The following is a 13,692-nucleotide window of genomic DNA, read 5'->3' on the forward strand; positions in this document are numbered from 1 at the left end:
GGTTGAACAGATATTTTCCCCCAAAATGTCACACTCCATATTAAACCAAAAACGCACTTTTTGAAGAAGACTTTCTTAATGATTTGCAATTCTCAACACAATCCACTTCTGAATGGCTTCTCCGCTAACCCAAACAGTATAACATCAACTAAAAAAAGAAGAAGAAGAAGACTTGTTACCTGAAGGGCTGGTTGTTTGTCATTCCTCTTGGGAGATTTTAATCCACTGACTTGCTGCTGCTGTTGCTGCTGGAGGAGGAGCTGTCTTGCCACTTGAAGTGCCTGGAAGGAAAAATGGAAGAAAAACGGTGGCATTACTACCAGGTTCAGGGCCTCCTGCACAGAGACGGAGTCCAGGAAGTATACATTAGGATGGCATCCGGACTTTCCCATTTCCAGGCAAAGGAAACAGCAAACATAACTTCCAGTCTAAGTTGGAAAACTTTGCAGAATGTGTTTACATTTTCTTAGATTTCGCCCATTTCATCCACAGTTCCTCAGGCAGAGCAATCCATCTAAGCAGATGCTTTATTCCTACCACAAATCCGACATAAAACTCGGAGTATGGATGACTGGGACTTTGAGGAAGGATGGTGGAGAGATGCTGGGAAGGGCCTGGGCAAAGTCAGAAACATGGGAGGTGACAAAGAGCTCTTTTTAGAGGTATCTTCATCCTCCTTCAACTCTCCTTGGGGGAACTCGGGAAATCAGGAACTCAGTGACGCTTTCACCTCACCTGAGTCCAAATGAGGAGGGAAAGTGAAGCGGTGAATACACATTGTGGATAAAGTTATTCGTGAAGGAGGATTAAAACATGCGAGTCTTGGTGGACTACTTAAGAAGAAAACTTCGCCAACTGGACCTATAAGTCAACTTACAGGGTACACTATGTACCTGTGAACAAAACTGACTGTGTCCGGCACAAAGGAGTCTTTGGAGCTGATACCACGGGATGGTTCTTATTTAAAGGTAGAAACTGAGGAGGTGATATCAACTGGCGATAAAGCAAAAGGAAAACAGGAGATTCCTCCAAAGTGCAGAATACGTGACTGACTGATCTTTTTAAAAAGTTCACAGAAAAAAGAAAAAAAAAAAGTGTCATCAAGAAACCCTTATTAGATCATTCACGGTCAAAGAATTTAACAGGAATAACAGCTGGTCCCACCTTTCCAGAGAAGGCAGCAAGATGAACAACAGGAAGTTGAAGTCTGGAGACCCTGTGCTAGAAAATCACATGAAAAGTTAGGTTATTGGAAACAACTCAGCTGAGAACCAAGAAAGTACACGTGGAAAAGATGTCAAGGAGGCTCATGAAATGATGTGCTTGGCGTTTAGAGACCAAACAAGATTTACTGGGGATCACATCCATGATCATTTCTACAGGATAACTAATTGCTCAAAGAAGATTTGCACACAGATGTGGTCAACGTATCAAAAAAATCTGATACTATAATCCTAGAAAGTGTGAGAAATGGGCTTATGATGGTAGCATGTTCCTCAAAGAGGAACAGAGATGTCACTTATATAAGAAAATGGTGTTTACAATTCCAAGAAAAGTTACAGTGACACAGTGGAGCAGGGAGAGACGAGATGGCACTGGGGGGTTCCTGTGCTGTGAACTCAGGGGGAAGGGAAAATGGAGTGGTCGCGGGGACGACTAGTCATGAAAAGACACCTAAAACTGTTGAAGCAGCAAGAGTGGCACTTCTCCTCAAAGGACAATCTCACCAAACCGAGCTTATAACTGTACTGTTGTCACAAAGAGTATTTTTAAGACACCGTGTGAGGTTGAGTGGTGCCTCGGTGTCTACTATGTGCAAAGGGAGGTGATGAGACAGAAGCACAGATAAATAAAAGGGTGACAAAGAAAAGATCTTGGGAAAGATGAACCCCTCCTGTCCCACCTCCCCTCTGCACCCACCCCTCTAGCCCCTGCAGTAGCCTTCTGCCTATTGGACTCACCACGACCAGCCCTTCAGATGTAGTGGACAGGCTATTTCGTCTGGGAAGGGAGAGACATGTTCAAGAAAGCCTGCTTGGAAGAGCCTCGAGGAGAGAGGCTGTCTGAGAGGGGCATCTGGAAGCCAAGACGCCTGGGAGAGTTGCCTGAGACTCCAGCCTGCTGTCTCGGAGGAGGATTCACCATCACTGGACTCCGGGTTTCCTTGTCTCCTTGGAGACGCTCAGTACATGCGTAGGTGTAAAAGTGGGCAGAGTGAAGATTTCATTTATATCATATAAGAAAAATAGTCCCCTCTGCAAGGTGCCTGCAGGAGCAAAAGCCTCTCCTCCTACTATATATGTCCCCTTGGCTATTTCACATGAAGGTTTTACGGCTTTTTAATGTACGAAAGGGAACTGTTGTACATTTCAAGTGCTACCGTCAGAGCTCCTAGAGTAATAGACTGATCAGCAAGGAAGGGTCCAGCTGCTAGTGGGAAAGGCAGACAGAAGGTCCGCGGATGACAATGAAAAGATAAATGCAGAGAAAGATATGGTGGGGAAGAGGAGGAAGATTAGGTACATTAATATTAAAACAGAGCAAGCAAAGAAAATCAGAGCAGTGGCAATGCCACAGAGCCACAGATCTTTGTTGAAATAATTTACCATGTCTCACCAAATACTTGGAGAACAAGTACTCAATTGTTAAATAATCAAGTCTCAGAGAATCTATACAGTGAGCACCTCATTCCAGCAAAAGGTGTAATATTAAGTGTCTTTAAAAAATGTTAAGTACATACACAAAAAACTATTCTTATATGAGCATGTTCTCATAAATGCACTTCAGCACAAGAAAGGATAAGACTCAAATTTAAGTTTTCAACAAATGTTTACTGAGCTGGCTCTACACATTTCAAAATGAGATACTGGAATCCTTGCAATTATTCTGCTGGGTTAAAGGAAAAAAAGCCAGACCCAACATAGGGTACATCAAATTACATAATCACAGAACAAACCCCCAGCCTTTTCACAGCATTTCAGACAAAGCCCCACTAAAGATGATAATCAAAGATAGAAGCACTGGGCGGAAAAGGTTTAGGACCTTAGGGAAATTTTAGCCAAACTACTGAAGGGAATAGATGATGAAGATGTGTAATATGGCTTCCAAATTTCATCCTCAAAATGAATGCAAACAGGTAAGATAACTTTAAATATTTGGGATGGAGAGATAACACTAATGCAAAGAATTCTGAACCTTGATATGAATTATTATGAATTATTCCACAATGATTCTCTGGTCTTATCATGAGTATGAGAACAAATCTGGGGCAAAGTACCAACACTCCCCCCAAATCCCAAAAAATCAACTGAGGTTTCAGCAAGAATCTTAAACCCTAGCTTATTAGAACTTATAAACTGACGTGAAATCAATCAATAAAGGGCATTTGCTTTTCTGATTCCCATGGTACTTAAATCACTGTAATCTAGATTTTCGATAGCCACAAAAAAAGAAGAGAAATAAATCCTTAGTGTACAAGACTATGTATTTGAGCATCACAATACAAATCCCTGGGATCTACCATTGGTAGAAAAGTAAAAAACAAACAAACAAACAAACAAACAAAACACTTCCTGTCATATTCAGTAAATGATAATCAGTAAAAAATTTGGAATGACTGATAGAACCCCCTTGGAAATTGCACCAGAGACCTGTGTCCACTTTGTTTCCCATAGGTGCTTACCTAATAGCCATTTTTACCCGTTACATGCATCAAAATCATGAAAACCGTATTCCTGTCTTCCATGTCAGACTCCACTGCCTGAACCTCAGAGACGTGTCTCAACACAACTCAGGAGGCGGGAGGGACTTTTCTTATTTTTACAACAGTATCTCAGTCATGATTGGACAAATGTTCTTTAAGCTATCCTGTTTGAAGATACAATTAGATCCTTTGGCTACAGAATAATAAGTTACGTGGACTTTTGTTTGTGTCGGAGAGAGCGAGAGAGAAAGAGAGAGAGAGAGAGAGAGAGAGAGAGAGAGAGAAATAGAATGAATAGATAAGAGAATTTCTCTTGTAAGAAGCAAGAATCAACAATGACTCAAGTCCCAGACCAACTGCTAACGTCAATAATTTAAAAGGTCCCATCCAATCTCTGAAGACCTTTTACTCTTGCTGGTGGTTTCCTGGGATGGGTTGAGTCAACACTTCCTTTAGAACAGATGTGACAATTGCCTGGCCCTGGATAACGTGGTGCTATATTTGACCGCTAGGCTTGGGTTACAGTAAAGACGCAGTTTGAGGTTGTCACAGCGTGGAGGCAACTGATAAAACCAGGAACTTACAGCACAGTTGCACACAGTCCCCTGGACTGTCCTTCAACAGCTCAGATGAACGGCCTTTGAGCTGGCAGAGGAGCAGAAGGCAGACATTGCCTCTGTCTTTGCCTTGGCCGCCATCTACGCCCCTATCTACTCCTAGGGGTTGAAGTCACCTTCCAGTCAGCACACCATGGGCCCCCCAACCGCCCTGGGCCCTCAAAGAGTCAGGGGGACTGGCCCTTGGCTGCTAGTTTGCCGGGTCATGCTTTCATACTAACTGGGGACCTGGCCATTTTTGACACGTATTCCATTCTCTTGGTTCAAGATGACTTCATTCTCACCAGGGCCTCATGTTTCTAGTAAATAAGTGCCATCTGTTATTTACAAATCACATTTTACATAAGCACGTTTTGCAACTTTCGAGCTATTTACATCTCAAGTTCATAGCAGGTGCTTATATTTGGGGGGTTGAGGTGTCCCAATGTGTAGCATGCTGATCAAAGTAGCGGATGTTCAAAAACATGTTTACCATATTTTAAAAAACGAGTTTACATAAAATATGGTTTGAGTGAGCACATACACACACATACAGCAAGCTGGTAGGAGGAGGAAACATTCATTTCTTTTTTACATAACACACTTGGTGATGAGGCCTGAGATCAGAACCGAGACATGCAGGTCTTCAAAAAAAATGACACAGTGTGATGTTTTAGATCAAGGGTCAGCAAACTCTAGCCTGTGGACCAAATCCAGCCCGTCACCTGTTTTTGTATACCCAATAAGAATGCTTTTTACTTACTAGAATACTTGGGAAAATCATAAAAAGAAGAATATTTTGGGACTTGTGAAAATTACAGGGAATGCAAGTTTCAGTATCCACAAATAAAGTTTTTTAAAATTTTTTTACACTTTATTTTTTTGTTTTGGGAGGGGTGGTAAATTAGGTCCATTTATTTATTTAAATGGAGGAACTGGGGATTGAAACCCAGGATCTTGCGCATGCTAAGCACATGCTCTACCACTGAGCTATACCCTCCCCCCACCAAATAAAGTTTTATTGGAACACAGTCATGTTTATCGCCTTCAATACCACCCACGGCTACTCTTGGGCTACAAAGCAGAGCTCAGTACTTGTGACAGAGAGTGTAAAGCCTAAAATATTTCCTATCTGGCCATTTACAAGAAAAGTTTGCCAACTGGTCTTAAGCTGCTATCTGTGTTCTGAGATTCCCAGAAGGTTCCACGGAACACAATTTTATATAAACAAAGCTTTCAATCAGTTGGCTAGAATAATTTTAGAATTTAGCTAAGATGCAAGGACGTTAACTCATTAGCTATTCTTAAGGCTCAAACTCCTTTTTGATTTTCTGAGAAGGAACTGGGACACGAAAACAAAATACATCCACGTGCACCTCTATCTGAAACCATGTCAGACTGGCTGCACAAGCTGAATACACGCTTCTTCCCACAGGTAATTTACAGCCGTTCCAAGGGAGCCTCCTTAACCTCATGCAAGATTCTCAACACCCTCAGAATGAAAACAGCCTTGGCCCTAATGGCCAGCTGAGAAGGGCTGGTTACTTCCTGTCTTCCCCGAGAAGTTGTCCCATTTCCAGCTTCAAAGGCTGCTCTGAGTCAGCCACCCTTCCTCTAATTTCTTTTCCTAGACTCTCCCCACCCCTCAAGATCAAACCTGTTTCTCAGATAATTTCCCAGGCTAACCAACAGTCCTGCGCACATGGGGTTGGAAGGAAAAGCTAGTAATAAAAAAAAAAAACGCATGGAAAAGCTTCATAGGGAAGAGGTCGTGTTCTCTCCTTTATTTCTCAACCTCTACGTACACCTCAAGTCCCTCTAGAGAGCCTTCTCCCCCTAAACTAATGTGCTATTTTAGTTCGACTCCAGCAACTAAACTACCATCCGAAAACAAGAGCTCATCATGAAACCAATCTGACAATCACTCAGTAGCAAGACCCAGACAGAACTGAGTATGTAGGGCAACTCCATCGTCCCCTTGCTTTGGACACAGTAATCATCCCAGGGCAGGATGAAAAGGTTTACAGGTCACTTAAAAGAAGAAATGACAGCGGTTGAAAGAACCAGAAGCATTTGTACAGAACTAACAACATTCCAAGGCAGTGAATGCTCCACTAGAATGCAAAAAATATATACATATAACATACATTAAAAAGTATATATATATAATTTACAAATGGTATACTTGGTTATCACAGGAAGATGGAAAAGTAAGCTGACCTCATGGAGGATTTCAGTGATTATGAATATGAAAATATGAGGTTACCAAGTAAAGAGTCCTCTTCTAATGACTGTGGAAATGTTAGATACACAAAGACAGCACTCTAGCAGACCCTCAAGTCACGTTACTGGTGACAAAAGCAAAGAACAAACAAAAAAAACACTTTCTCGATGAAAACTTTAATATACAGAGGGTAACAATGACCAACGAAAAATCATCAGACCCTTTAATAGTCTCTTTGCCCCAGGCACTGCGTGGTCTAATCTATGACACTGCAAATAAGGGTGCAGACTCTGAGCATTCCCTGGAAGGTTCACTTGACTCCGCCCCTGCCTCCAAAAGCAGCAGAGTACTGGATTTGAAACTGTGACCTAGAAGAGAAAAGATCTTCCGTAGCATCATCCATCCTCAGAAGTTCTGACAGCTCTACAAAGTAGCCTATACTTTGAGGGCAGTCTGTAACAGCCGATATTTAGAGAGGGCGTGGCTTTTTCCACACGCCCACCGTCTTTGCAAGTGAGTTTACGAGACAATATCTAGATAGATGTGGTGAGAAATTGGAGCACAGACAGTTCCACTCCTACAGCTCTCCAATCCCACGTGTTCAAGTTAAAATCAGGAGGGACAGGAAATGGCAAAGTCAAAGTCCCCTGTCGTCATTACTGTCCTAATTACAGAAGCAGATAGGGTATGGGCAGTGTCACCCCCACATGTTGGGGTGGGGAAGATGAGGCCACTCCACATCACTCCCTTCACCACCTGGACCAGTGTGGTTTCTTTATCACCTCACACCAGCCTGAACCTGCATCCCCTAGCTCGACTTCCAACACCAGCTTCCTCAAACCCTTCCTGACACGATTTCCTGTTCTTTAAGCCACACACAGGATGGTTATCACTGCTATGGCATTGAATAGTCATATTCTTCACTTTACTTTTACTTTAAAATTGAACAAATAATGCAAAGACATGAGTACAGATAGGCTGGGGAATGTGTGTGTGTTTGTGTGTATGTGTGTGAGTGCTTAATGTAGGCAATCAATTAGAACATATTTTCTTAGAAGAAAACACAGCAAAGGCCATTTTCTTCTTCTCCTTCTTTTTTTTGGGATGAAGAAGGGAGTTATGCAACTGTGTCCTCGCACCACACCACGATCTGCCAGTATCTAGTGCCACAGGGTTCACACACCACCCCATGCACCTACTACGGGAGACATGGACACAGAAATACCCGCGGGCTCTAGGCAGGAGGAGGCATTTTGCTCCAAGTCCCACTCCCAAAGAAATGGAGGAAGCAGACAGGAAATCAGCAAACCCTATCCTCACCTGCAGTTATGAATGACCTTTATAATTCGTAAGGCACCTAGAAGATGCTTCCCACCAAAGATGATCAAAGTCAGGAATTTTCATGAGACAAAAAGAAAAAGGGTATCTTGCAAAATCAGCTGAAATAAGTCTAATGGCTACAAACAGTCAGGAAGTCTGTTTGAAGTCAGCATAAAACCGAAAAACCAAAAAAACAAAACCCCACCACCATACTCCTACTCCATACACCCCTTAACACAGGGCCCTGTCACCACCCTGTTGAGGCCCCGGCTGGCCGCTCCTGGCTGGAGCCGGGGCCAGACGCTGAGTCACCAGCGGCAAGTCTCCGGCACCTGAGCCGAGTTTGGAGGGGTTCCTTTCAGGCCCTGCCCAGGCCTGGGCCCGTCTACCTCAGGAGAGACGACAAGACCACGGCCTGGGATGCCGTGACTGCAGGCAACACCAGCAAGGCAGTGAAGTCAAACCGAAGTCACGTTTATTACAGAATGTCTAAGATGTTAAGCTGGAGGCTGCATCAAACCCATTTTCCCTTGTTCAGCAAGGACCAGATTCTAACCAAAAATGAATAAATAAATTAGCCCAGTCCTTCTCCAAGCTTCCAAAGTAGAAAATAAGGGCGTCAAATGCAAGAAGAAATGAATCAAAGGGATCTATTAACTCGCTGTAGGAACCTGCTGTTTTCTGCAGTTGCCTTTTATGAGGGGGCAGCCCAGCAACTCTCATTATGAATAAACCAGATTCTTATCTTTTCATACCTTGGAGAGAGACTTGCTAATTCTGAAGTATCTGTGGAAGAATCTGGCTGGAATTATGCTCAAAATAAACGAGAATTTTCTCTGATTTCACTAGTAACAGTGAACACAGTTTCTACTCAAGCAAATGATGCTGAGTTCCTTTGCTTCTTGTAATGTCATCCACTCACACTCGAGATGCCCTAAGAAGAGATTAAACCCTTTTGAATGCTTTGCTGCACAAATTACCATCTTTCCCTTACCTGAATTTTGGGCAAAGAAGCAAGAATGAGAACCAATTTCAACTAAGACAAAAGAAACAGAAATGGGAAGAAGGGAAATACCCCAAAATATGACCAATAATCTAAAGTTTAGAAGTACTCATTCTTGGCCAAAGTTATCCAAGACAGACCAACAACAACAACAAAAAAGTAAATGTTCTCTAATAATTTACACCTCTCAAAGCAGTCCTTGCAATGAGAAACGTCTAGAAACGTCCTTGCAATGAGAAACATCTAGAAACACAGGGGCAAGTGTAGGGTCCTAACTCCCCACATTCAGAATACTAGCAAAAAAATAACGCACTGAACTGTTTACTATGTGCCAGGCACTGTGCCCGCTGCTTTACACTTAGTGTTTTATTCTTCCAACCACTTCTAAGGGAAGCAGGGGAAGGGTTTATGATTATCAATGTGAACTGGAAAAATTAAGACTGTGAGGTTTGGTGACTTGCCCAAGGTCACAAGTCTAGTGAGTGGTCAGGACAGAAATATGAAAACAAACAAACATTGTCTCCTGAGAACTTGATACATTCTACCAAGGTCAATGATTAGACCAAGCATGGCCACGGGGAATTCTGGCAAATGGAGCCGAGGTCCTATAGGGCCAAACAAGCATGAATAAATGTGCCTCGTCCCTCTGCCTTCAGGATGAAGAGAAAGGCCTTTTTGTGACATCATACCTCCTAACTTATTTGCCTCTTCTCCCTCCACTAAAGATTTGCTTTTTTCAACCAGACCATCTTATTCCCAGGACTCTTGGAGCCATGGCCACATCGGTAATTCTCCTCTTCTTGTCCTCTGCCCACATTTACATGGTATCCAAGTATCTTCTCCATTTAAATCCGACCCTTCCCAGACAGATACGTGATCTGACATATACGGGAGTCTAAAAGAGTCGAACTCATAGAAGCAAGCAGAGGGTAGAATGGTGGTTGCCAGGGGCTGGCGGAGGGGAAACAGGGAGCCAGTGGTCAAAGGGCACAAAGCTCCGCTGTGTGAGGGGAATAAGCTTCGGGGAGCTAATGTTCTGTACAGCGATGACACTTAAAAGCACTGTACTTGTACACTTGAAATTTTCTAAGACGATACATCCAAATCTTCTCACTAACCATGCAGAGGTGATGGCTAAGTTACTTAGTTTGATTGTGGGGCTCTTTTCACAATGTGTACATATATAAAAACATCAAGTTGTAATACCTTCGTATATACACCATTTCCTCGTGTCACAGATGTCTCAATAAAGTTGTTTAAAAAATAAAAGGAAATGACATCTTTAAGAATACATTCTACCTTTTCCTAAAAACTTCAATCTAATTCCCTCCAGCAGCAGAGTCCTTCCCTGATATCCCCAGACCCAGGGGCCAGTGCTGCTTGAGGATCCCTGTAGCGTCCTGGGTTTCTATGACCATAATGTCAGTCCCCGAGTAGGCAGCCAGGAAGACATGGACAAGCCCAGCTACCTCTGCTCTCCCTCACAACGAGCTGTCCTGGTGCCTCCATCTTCTTTGGGGCCACTGATGCTGCCACCATCATCCCCTGACTCTCATCCTTTCTTCAAGCCCCCAAAGGGACAAGTCCCCTGTTCCTTGGTTCCACTGAGCCAAAGTTGGGATTCTGCAGAAAAGAGCTTTTCATAAAGCAAACAGCACAGAGGCTGAGCTGAGAGAGAGCACAGATTTCTCGTCACCATTTGAATGGTCCGGCCACTGGTCACATGCCTGGACACCTGTGTCTCTGCTTGGCCTTCGCCTGAGTTAAGTCTGCCTCTCTCCACCCACCAGCAACGGCTTTCAGGTCCAGCAGGATTTCTGGCCCCTGTTTTTTCAATCCACTGTAAACACTCACATTCTACTATAGCTGCTTGCTTTTTATTGGGGTGAGGGGGTGTTAAATTTATTTATTTAAATTTTTTTTCTCTAAATGCTTCCCCCCCTCACTTTGAGATATAATTAATATATAGCATTATAATCATTCTTGATGATTATATATATATATATATAAACAATTCCCATAGCAAGTTTAATTAACCTCTATCACCTCACATAGTTGCATTTTTTTCCTTGTGATGAGAACTTTTAGGATCTGCTCTCTTAGCCACTTTCAAATACATGATACCGTATTGTTAACTTCAGTCACCGTGCTGTACATGACAAGCCCAGAACTTATCCTTATAGCTCCTGACAACCTCCACCCATTTCCTCGATCCCCCACCTCTGGCAACCACCAAGCTGTTCTCTGTTTCTGTGGGTCTGATTATTTTAGATTCCACATACAAGAAAGATCATACAGTGTTTGTCTTTCTCTGTCTGACGTACTTTACTTAGCATAATGCTCTCAAGTACCATCTCTGTTGCTACAAATGGCAGGATTTCCTTCTTTTGATGGGTAATAGTCCTGTGTATGTGTGTATATATCACATTTTCTTTATTCATTCACCCACTGATGGACACTCAGGTTGCTTCCATATCTTGGCTACTATACATAATGCTGCACTTAACATGGGGGTGCAGATACTGTCTTGAGATAGTGATTTCATTTTCTTTGGGATGTATACATCGAAGTGGAATAGCTGGATCATATGCTAGTTCTATTTTTAATTTTTTGAGGAACCTCCATAATATTTTCCATAGTGGCTGCACCAATTTACATTCGCCCCCAATAGTGCACAAGGTTCCTTTTTCTCCACATTCTTACCAACACTTGTTATTTCTTGTCTCTTTGATAACAGTCATTTTACTAGATCTGAGGTGACATCACACTGTGGCTATGATATGCATTTCCTATTAATTATATACTTAAAACTGTACCGGTCCCTGGCATTGGGGATGAGGAAGGTAATAACAAAAGCTGCAATTCTGTGAGTGTTTATTGCCAGTTAAGTACTAAACAGTATAGACACACAGTCTCATTTATTTTTCACTATCCTTTGAGGCATTATTATACCCAGTGAACATATATAGAAGCAAAGGAACAGAGAGGTTCAATTATAAAGACTATACAGGATGCGCACAGGAAGTCCTTATTAGCACCGTACCTGTACATGACAATTACTTAGTAAATGGAACGTTAATGTCCCTTACCTAAGAAAATGTATTTTGTGAAAAGCAAATATTCCTCTTCCTCAGTGGAAGATCTCAAACCACTAGCTATCCTCTTTATGGAGACACTGAGAGGATCACAGCATCCTCTACTGAGCCGAGAGGAATCTAAGGCAGACAGTGTTCACTGGACAAAAAAGCAAAGTGAGGACAAGGCGGGTGATGGAAGTCAGCTGTGGTCGCACAGATGACTTGCAACTGACAGGTCTGTCTCCATCCACTGGCCAAGGCATGAACAAATATGTCTCAGCAAACCCTAACCCATGCCCTGCCCTGACTTTTAGAGCAACGCAGCAAGAATGGCCAGTGAGAGGCCAGAGAGCAGGCCTAGGGGGAGAGGAAGGTATCAATGACACTGCTGCCATGTCGTGAAGAAGAAGTGATGGCCAGCATGCACTGAATGCTACCTGCAGATCTGTCTCTGTTCTAAACAGAAAATTCACAGAATATGCCAAAGGTCACATGGTCTGGCAGAGAATCCCTTCACCTGTACTTGAGGAAAGACACAACCAAAAATGGCCATTAATCCACAGATCCGTGGATTTGGAATTTTTCCATTCACGTGGAAACAGAACTTCTTGCTTGACATGATAGGTCTCTAAAGAAAAATTTAGAAATGTCTAGAAGAATATATTCAGTTAACCTGAGCCACATTCAAGGGTACTTTGCAGGGAATTTTTTTTGAAGATTTGATCACTCTGATCAAGGAATTAGAAACATTTTCTTAAAAAGAAAAGTGCTCATCAGACACACAACAGGGTTCACAGAGCTGTGCTCATCGAGTGACAATGCTCTTTGGCACTTCCAATCACCGCAGTTTAGCACAAGGTGGAACCTGAGTCTCCGGGCGTGAAGAAATAGGGATTTTCTGGGAATTTGGGGGAATTTCTGACCTTGGGAGAATCACAGCATTTCCAAAGAAACAGAAGTTTGCTTTATAAAACACGAATGTATTTCTACAGAAACAGCATACATAGCGGTGAAGTTCCCATCAGCCAGCCTGCCTGGATTTGAACCCCAGCTCCACCATTTGCAAAGCTGTGTGACCTTGGGCAAGTTACTGAACCTCTCTGTGACTCTGTTTCTTCATCTGTAAGAATGGGAGGAATTAATACATATAATATGCATAGTCTAGGGCCTGATAGCCAATAAGTGCTTCTTAAGTAAGTTAGACGGAGAAAGAAATAGCATGATATTACTTGTATGTGGAACCAAAAAAACAAAAACAAACAAACAAACAAAAAACCGAAAATGATACAAAGTAACTCACTTACAAAAGAGAAACAGACTCCCAGACACAGAAAACAAACTTATAGTTACTAAAGGAAGGGGAGAGGAATAAATTAAATGTTTGGAATGAACAGATACATTCTATCATATCTAAAATAAATTGTTACTAGGACTATAGTATAGCACAGGACACTATATTCAGTACACTGTAATAACCTATAGTGAAAAGAATCTGGAAAAGAATGTATCTGTATATATAACTGAATTACTTTGCTGTGTACTTGAAACTAATAGAACATTGTAAATCATACTTAGAAAACATGAAAGGTACATAAATGAATTAGGAAAATAAGAAGTCAAGTATAAATCATCATCTACACATGACACTGTCAACATCTGGGAGCATGCTTACGTAAATTACTTTTCTCAAGCAAAATTGGAATCATATTTATAAGACTTTTGAAAATTACTTTTTAAAATTACAAACACATTTTGATGGAGATTATTCA

General features: G+C 42.1%; 1 protein-coding gene across 16 annotated transcripts in view; it reads right to left on the reverse strand.

The window, feature by feature from the left end:
- FOXP1 (forkhead box P1) overlaps positions 1-13,692 on the reverse strand; it is a 560,221-nt gene that overhangs the window by 143,028 nt on the left and 403,501 nt on the right. For all 16 annotated transcript variants that reach the window (XM_072941702.1, XM_072941700.1, XM_072941694.1 and 13 more), the window contains one exon: positions 180-281. In XM_072941702.1, the coding sequence (XP_072797803.1) occupies positions 180-281 (102 nt within the window). The remainder of the gene's footprint in view (positions 1-179; positions 282-13,692) is intronic.

The sequence above is a fragment of the Vicugna pacos genome, chromosome 17, assembly GCF_048564905.1.
Source record: "Vicugna pacos chromosome 17, VicPac4, whole genome shotgun sequence".
Taxonomy (NCBI): Eukaryota; Metazoa; Chordata; class Mammalia; order Artiodactyla; family Camelidae; genus Vicugna; species Vicugna pacos.